Source organism: Hippopotamus amphibius, chromosome 16, assembly GCF_030028045.1.
Source record: "Hippopotamus amphibius kiboko isolate mHipAmp2 chromosome 16, mHipAmp2.hap2, whole genome shotgun sequence".
Lineage (NCBI taxonomy): Eukaryota > Metazoa > Chordata > Mammalia > Artiodactyla > Hippopotamidae > Hippopotamus > Hippopotamus amphibius.
Genome location: NC_080201.1, coordinates 63,301,739 through 63,310,193, shown reverse-complemented (window position 1 = coordinate 63,310,193; position 8,455 = coordinate 63,301,739). Strand labels below are relative to the sequence as shown.

General features: G+C 53.8%; 1 protein-coding gene across 1 annotated transcript; it reads right to left on the bottom strand.

Moving 5' to 3' along the window:
* Positions 1–2,644: 2,644 nt before the first annotated feature.
* On the bottom strand, positions 2,645–6,843 carry LOC130839180 (leukocyte immunoglobulin-like receptor subfamily A member 6). The gene is made up of 7 exons (XM_057713116.1): positions 6,810–6,843; positions 6,616–6,651; positions 6,148–6,432; positions 5,699–6,001; positions 5,112–5,408; positions 4,556–4,858; positions 2,645–3,418 (listed from the first exon to the last, which is right to left on the bottom strand). Exons 1-7 carry the CDS (start codon positions 6,841–6,843, stop codon positions 3,282–3,284), a joined length of 1,395 nt encoding a protein of 464 aa, XP_057569099.1. The 3' UTR covers positions 2,645–3,281.
* Positions 6,844–8,455: the final 1,612 nt, after the last annotated feature.

Below are 8,455 nucleotides of genomic sequence, written 5' to 3'. Positions count from 1 at the left end.
TATCATTACTCTGAATTCTTTTTCAGGCATTTTTCCTATTTCCTCTTCATTTATTTGGTCTTGTGGGGTTTTCTCCTGCACCTTTGCCTGCATGGTGTTTCTTTGTTTCCTCATGGTAGTCCAAACTTTTGGGGTTGCTTGTCCTGGCGATAGAGGTGTTTATAGAAGACTGTCCAAGCCCCAGACTAATGTCCGAGTGTTGGGTTAAACAAGTACTAAGTCTAGGAAACACATTCATGTATAAGACACACAATTACTGAATCCATTAGGACATAAGGCTCTGGAAAGACCTGACAGAAGAACCCCAGTATGTTATCAGATATTCAAAGAGAAACCCAACAGAAATTGAAAACCAAAACAGAACAAAACAGAAACAAAAGCAAAAACAAACAAACAAACAAACAAATAACACCTTACACATGCAAACACTAATCCAGGGAGATTTTTTAAGCTAGGATCAAATATAAAGAAAGAGCTAGAGTAGCACCTGACAGAATAGAGATTCTCAGAATGAAATTAGTCAATTTTACTAAGAACTAAGATAAAGACAAAAACCTAATATTAAATACCAAGGTGGTGTGTCATCTGGAGAATAGAGCAAGGAGTCTGAGCAGATCGATAGTGTTGCTTATAAGTATGTTAAGATAAAATAAACTAAACATGGATGGAAGACAGGGGAACAGGAGAGCATAGTGTGACTGGAAATGTGCAAATAAAAAGAAAGGAATAGAAATGTATAAAAGATAGAGATGAAAGGAAGGTATGAGAGATATATTGTCCATACTACCAAAAACTTAGCTAGAAATAGAAGTATACAAAAAGGTAAAAGAGAAAAAATATAATAAAAAAATAGAATTAAAAAATATGTTTTAAAACTTGTAGATCCCTTAGGCCTAAGATTGTAATTAATAACAGAAAAAAAAGGGGGGGGGGACTCCAGAACTGATCCCAGAATGAACCAGTTCAATAGAATTGATAACTAATAGTTCTGTTTCCTTAGAGTCTCAGCTGTAAGTGTCCTTCTACTCGCCTTGGGTTTTTTGTGTTATTCTGTGAGCAGCAGAGCTTCCTTTATTGTTCGTCTGTAAGCGTGGGTGTGTGGGGAGGGAGAGGGTACAACAGTGGCTCCTTCCCCTGGGAGTGAGTGAGCAGTGGCGCACTGTTGTTTCAGTCAGGCTTGGAGGTGACTGTTGCAGAGGGACACCGGTGGCTCAGGTGTAAACAGAAAGTCTCAGAGTTGGGCCTTTCTTGCGTTTTGTTTTTTTTTTCCTCTCTGCAGTCTCCCTGCTGCTGGCGTTCCAAGGATTTTTAATCCAGCCCCGCCCAAGTGCCTGAGGGTACTTGTTATCCCTGAGCACCTTAGGTGGCCCACAGGGTGTCTCTCCACTGCCTGTTGCAGAGGTGCTGAAAGAGAGAGAGAGGCTATGCCCACGGCTCCTCCGCCCTGCCTGCAAGACTGCAGCCTCCAGCCGCCTTCATGGCCCGGCAGCTCTCAGGGGCGGGCACTCCTCGCCACGGACCTCTTCCCTCCTGGCTTCTCGGTCTGTCACCTTACTGGCAACAATTTTTCTCACCCTGAACCAGCTCTCTGGTTCCCACGCTCCTGCTCCCGGACCTTCTGTTCAGCTGTGGATCGTCGTCTCAGTCCGGGAACGCTGAGCTGCAGTGCGGACCCTCCATGTGTTTCTCACTCCCTCCCGTCTGCCACAGCTCAGCCTCTTCACCCTCTTTGAGCCGCCATAGATGCCTTCTTACCGGTTATATCAGGATCCTTGCGGTCCTTTCTCGTGTCCGAGGTCGTCTGCTGGTGTTCAGCTGGTTCTCTGTGGGAATTATTGCTTCTTTTGGTGCATTCCCATTGCATCTGTGGAGAGGGATGCTTTCCATGTCCCTCTACTTTGCCGCCATCTTTTCTCCCTGCTTTTGAATTTGATGTAATAAAATACACTCATCGTTTCTTTTCACTTATTCCCGATCATGCTTAAAAATTGAACCACATTATTGTAGCAGTTTAACTTTGTATATTTTTCTCTCACATAAAATCCAGTCACAAATGTGTGTCTGTGTGTGTGTGTGCACCCAACCGGTCTGTTTTTGTGAGATGTGTTTGTATGGTTTTGTCTAAGGTGAGCGACCCTCTGTCAAAGTTCTCATGAATGTATATTCATGGTTATGCGCATGCTTCCATCTGGGTTATATACCTGTGGGTCAGAACTGCATGTCTCTTCCTTTTAATGGATAATTCTTATTTACTCTCCACATTGACTGAGGCAATTATGACACCTACCAATGATGTATTGGGATTCAAAGTGCTCAGTGTTTCTCCCACAACTGATATTTCATTGTTTTCTCTCTGCCTCTCAAGTGGATGGACTAGGATTTTGGCATCATACTTTCATGGAAACCAGGGCATAAAACTGCAGTGGAAATGATCTAATATGTTCTTTACTATAAAGGACACATCTGTCTGAACTGGGGCCATCAGTGAGGGGGTGCCCCAGCTGGACCAGACTCACTTCTTTGGGAGACAGTTCCCCTCATTCCCTCCAGCTGTGCCTCCAGTGCACTCAGATGGCTACCTGAGGTTGGCCACGAAGAGAGTATTTACACTGAAGAAAGAGACAAATGCCACACATCTGGGCTTTTTACAAAGTGATGTATTCCTAAGCCTGCTTACCAGCACAGCAGCTGGCTGTCACGTCAAATGCCAGGGTGTTGCTTCACACTGATGGTGTTTCTGGAGAAACTATACCAGGTGTCATGTGATGAGGAGAGAAGGGCTTGAGGTGCTGGGCACTTTAGGGAATAAATTTGGATCTATCAGTTCCAAAATTGGCCCATATTTCACGCATTTATTCAGTTACTTAAGGAACATTCTGTTTCTGGGTGCAGGGATGGAAGACAGTAGCACACCAGAATAGGTGGAAATTAAAATAAAGCAAAATATATTACATGACAGTGAACCAGAGCATGAAGGTGTGTAAGGTGTGGACACAGACCCACCATGTAGGATGTGCCTCGTGTCACAGGGCTGAGAGCAGACGGGGCCGTCAGGGAGAGGCCTCCATGGTGGGGAGGGAAAGCCCCACGGTTCCTAGAGGCAGAGCCCTTCCCAGGGACTCCCAGACCTGCGCCTGCACCCACACCCTGTCTCTCCCTCCATGGTCTCGGCAGACAGTTCACACAACACAGGCTGCAGACGTCCTTCCAGAAGCTCCTGGGCCCAGGAGGTCATGGCCAAGGCTGCACCACTCTGGACGGTGCATGGCTCCCTCGTGTGCTCAGCTCCTGGCTGCACCTGGGGTTCCTCCATGGCCGTGTCGAGCCTGAAAGAGCAGAATCCCGAGGCCCAGCAGGATCGTGGCAGCCATGCCCATCCGGACGAGGTTCTCCACCGTGTGGTCTGAGGGGGGTGAGGCTAGGAGTTGTGCACAGAGGGATCACAGAGGTCAGGCAGATCTGAATCACCCCAGAATCCTGGACGTCCCCCCAGGGCACCCGCCTCCCCTTGACAGGACATGACCCTCAGAGCCCAGCCCATATCTGAGGATTTCTACTGCTCCTCACGTGTGGGATGTGACATGTTTTGTGATGGGCGGGTGGTGTCAGCTGCCCCTGAGAGTCATACAGTGAGGGTGTGAGTGAGGCACTGGGGGGACACAGCCCTTCTCCTGGGCTCCGTGTCCTCCTCTGTGGAGCCCCTGGTGCCCCTTATGTGTGACCGTCCCAGACAGTCCTGAGCACAGGACCCTGAGCTGACTGAGCCCAGACAGGATGGAGTGGGGCCCCTCACCTGAGAACAGGAGCTTCAATTGGTTCCTGGGGTGTGACCCAGCCCTGTCCCCCATGAACCCACCAGCACCTCCCACAGACCCTCACTCACCCGTCTGCGGGCCTGACTCCACTGGCGGGAGAAGCTGATCCTCAGAGCCTCCTGGGGGTCAGGATGGGGGTGATGGGTGGGGGCTGCTTCTCCCCCTGTCTACCCTGCTCCTCCTCCCCTGGCTGGGCCCCAGCATCTCCCTCTCCATGACCCCCAACCCTTCAACCACCGCCCTCAGAGCCCCTGTATCCCTGGGGTTCCCCCTCATCTCTGCCCAACCCATAGCCTGTCCTTGAGGATCTGAGGGCATTAGATCCTCTAAGAGAGTCTCAAACTGCCCTGGGGTGGCCTGTGCTCCCCCTGAGCAAAGAGACTCAGTGACTCCCCAGTTGTGGAATTGGGGCCTGTGGGTTGGGGCTGGGGCCCCCAGGTGTCCTGGGAATGAGGACAGGAAGGGGGTGGGGCTGAGGCTGACCCTGGAGTCCCCACCTCACTGAGCTCTTCCTCAACACCTGCCCCGTGGCCTCCCCAGGACCCTCCCACTGCCCCCCTGTCACCTCCAGAACCCAGGTGAGGGGAAGGGGTGAGTAGGGGTGGGAGGGCCTCTCAGGGGCAGATCCCCCTCCAGGTGACCCTCCCTCAGAGCCCCCTCACTCCCACCCCAGCCCAGCGCACTCAGGGGACAGAGCCCTGAGCTGACTGCGTCCGAGGGACAGGGTCAGGGCCCCTCACCTGAGACCAGGAGCTCCAGGGGGTCACTGGGCTGTGACAGCAGGTAGGGGTGACTGCTGAGTGAGCTGTAGCACCTGTAGGTCCCACGGTGGGCTGAGGTCACAGGACTTATGGAGAATTCGGCCTGGAACTGCCCACCTCGAAACTTTGGTGTAAGACGCAGTGGGGGATGGGCTGCCCCCTCCTTGGACAGAAGGAAACTTTCCCTTGTGCTCCCTGACTGACACAGCAGGGTCACGTTCTCTCCTGAGGCCACCATGGGGCCCGGCTGCACCGAGAGGGAGGGCGTGTCAGGGAGCCGTCCTAGAGAGAGGAAGGGGGGTGAGGGGCTGCCGGCCCACCTGGTTCTCAGCTGAGACTCAGCAGGGCCTCCCTGAGGACCCTCAGGTCTGTCTGTTTGTGTTTTCTCTGAGTCTCTCCCTCTCCCCACCCATCCCTGTCTCTCTATCTCCCTCCCTGGGGACCCCTCCCCCCTGGTCCCAGCATCACCCCCTGGGGCTCCCCCCGCAGGGCCTGTGCAGAGTCTGGGTCCCTGACGGACCCGCTGGCTCCTCACCTGCCACCAGGATGTCCAGGGGGTCACTGGGGGCCGACCACTCGGAGGAGAGGTTGTGTCCACCGTAGCACCTGTACCGGCCCCCGTGGGTGTTGGTCACCCGGCCCAGGGGGACGTCGGCCTGAGAGAGCCCAGCCTGGGGCTGCCGGGCAGGGCGCTGGGGGAGGTCCTGTCCCCCCTCCTTGGACAGAGCGAATCTGTCGTAGCCGACATCAGAGCGACACTGGAGGGTCAGGTTCTGTCCAGAGGCCACGACAGGGCCCTGTGGGGTCAGGAGGGAGGGCTTCCCAGACACACCTGGGGAGAGAGCAGCCCTGGGTTGTAGGGGCTGGTTCCTCCCGTGAACCCCCCTCTCCCGTCCTGGTCCCCAGGCCTCACTCTCGCTCACACTCTGTGTCCTGTGAGCCCCGTGCTCCCCTCACCGCACCCTCTCAAGTGGGACAAGCCTGGGGGGAAACAAGCATCTAGTAACCAGTCTGGTGCCTCCCCTCCCCCCACTCTCTCATGTGGGGCTCCCCAGGGACAAAGACCCCAGTAGTTGTCTGGTATCTGAAACAACGTACGGGGCCAGGAAGGGACTTCCTCACCTGCGACCAGGAGCTCCAGGGGCTCACTGGGTTCCGACCACACCTGGGGGGTGTCCCTGTTACAGCCGTAGCATCTGAACGTCCACCTGTGTGTGGGGGTCACGGGGCCCACAGGGAACAGGGCCTGAGTCTTCCCATCGGGGCGTTGCTGTGCGTCCAGGGTCCGGGAGGACTTGTGTTCTCCTTCCTTAATCAGAATCAACCTGTCCAGTCCCTCCCCTGAGACACACTGGAGGGTCACGTTCCCTCCTGAGGTCACCACAGGGCTGGGCAGGGCTGAGAGGGTGGGTTTGCTGTGGGCTCCTAGGAGAGAAGGAGGCCGCTTGTTACATGGGGCTCACCCCCCCTCCCCTCCCCCAGGGCTGGGCTGTGAGAGGGACGCAGCCCTGAGCGCAGACCCCCTTCCTGAGGGCAGAGCCTGAGGCTGGGACCCCTGAGTGTCCTCTCACCTGTCACCACCAGCTCCAGGGGGTCACTGTGCTCTGACCAGCCAGTGAGACTGAAATAGTAACAGTGGTGTCTCCCTGCGTAGGGCTCTGTCATGTGTGGGGTGGAGAACTTGGCCTTGACCCCGGGCTCCAGTGGGCTATGTGTGTCCCAGGGGGCTGAGCTTCCCTCTTTATCGAGAAAGAACTCCTGGGCCCCCCGGGTCCCCTGACACCAGATGGTCACGGGGCTCCCCCAGGGGATCACAGAGCCTGGTTCAGCCCAGATGGTGGGTTTGGGGAGGGTGCCTGGAAGGAAATCAGAGGCTGGGTCCCAAGACATGCCCACCCCCAGGTGCCCAGCTCTCAGCCCCAAACCTCCCAGACTTCCCCTCCTCCTGCCCAGACCTGCTGCTCCCCATCCCCATGGCCTGGGGGTGGCCCCTTGTCCCCGTGAGGAGGAGGGAGCTGGGCCACCTGGAACAGACTCACCTGCCTGCACCTGGGTCCTCAGGCCCACACTCAGCCCTGGAAGAGAGATCCCTGTGAGAGATTTGCCCTGAATCTCAGCAGCACCTCTTCTCCCCAGGAGCCTCTTGAGTCCTGGGGTCTTCTGACAGAGCAGGCCTGGCTGTGGGGAGGGTCCCTCCCAGAGCAGGGCTTCCCCTCCCCCTCCTCCATCTCACCGAGGCAGAGCAGGGCCGTGCGGGTGGGGGTCATGGCGTCTGGTCCCTGTGGTCCCGGCTCTGCAGATGGAGGAGACCACGGTGCCCTCAGGACAGACAGACCCACAGGGTGTGTCCACTTGGAGGCTGGTCCTCCCTGTCACGGGGTTGTCACGTCAGCAGCCCCACAGGAAGGGGAACTGCCTGTTCTTGAGAGTTTGCATCTTGTTCCCATGATACACCGGCTGCCTTCTTGAGGCACATCTTCCCTGGGAGGGTGACCCGGGCACGTCCTTCTCTCTCAGAGCCTCCCCATGGGGTATACTTCATCCTCAGCCCGTCCTTCAGCACATCCTGTGGGGTCCTCACCATGGACATGGGTCCCCCAGGCCCTGGAGATGCTTCAGGGAGGATGCAGGTTCCTGCTGCTGCGCTGAGCTCAGATCCGCACAGACACACGTGTAGCATCACCTACAGCTCAGTGGAGGGCAGCGTGGCAATGAGCACAGAGGAGACTCACAGGGAAGTGAGGGAAGGACACGTGACTCCCCTCCCGGCCCTGGAGTGTGGGTTTATTCCTATCACAGCCCCTTCAGGAACTTCTCTCTTTTTCTTGCAACAGCGTCCACCCCTCCTTCCTGGAAACAAGCCCTGAGTCATTCCTGCCTACTCGGTGCCCCTTGCTACTTGGACAGAATCTTCCCCAGCTCCCATTCTGAGGGTTGCCTTCTTGTCTTGTTTATGGTTTCTTTCGCTGTGCGCAAGCTTTTAAGTGTCATTAGGTCCCATTTGTTTTTTCTTGATTTTATTTCCATTATTCTTGGAGGTGGGACAAAAAGGATCTTGCTTTGATGTATGTCGTAGAGTGTTCTGCCTGTGTTTTCCTCTAGGAGTTTTATCGTGTCTGGCCTTACATCTAGGTCTTTAATCCCCCCCAAAAATAAAATACCTAGGAATAAACCTGCCTAAGGAGGCAAAAGACCTGTATGCAGAAAAGTATAAGACACTGATGAAAGAAATCAAAGACGAAACAAACAGATGGAGAGACATACCATGTTCTTGGATTGGAAGAATCAACATTGTGAAAATGACTATCCTACCGAAAGCAATTTATAGATTCAACGCAATCCCTATCAAATTATCAACTGCATTTTTCACAGAACTAGAACAAGAAATCGTACGATTTGTATGGAAACACAAAAGACCCCAAATAGCCAAAGCAATCTTGAGAAGGAAAGCCGAGTTAGTGGAATCAGGTTTCCTGACTTCAACCTATACTACAAGGCCACAGTGATCAAGACAGTATGGTACTGGTACAAATATAGGAAGGTAGATCAATGGAACAGAATAGAGAACTCAGAAGCAAACCCACACACATACGGCACCTTATCTTGGCAAAGGAGGCAAGAATATACAATGGAGAAAAGGCAGCCTCTTCAATAAGTGGTGCTGGGAGAATTGGACAGCTACATGTCAAAAAATGATATTAGAACACTTCCATACTGTTTTGCACAGGGGCTGCACCAATTTGCGTTCCCACCAACAATGTACAAGGTTCCCTTTTTTCACATTTTTGCCAACACTTGTTATCTTTTGTCTCTTTTATCACAGCCGTTCTAACAGGTGTGAGGTGATATCTCATTATGATTTTGATTTGCTTTTCCCTG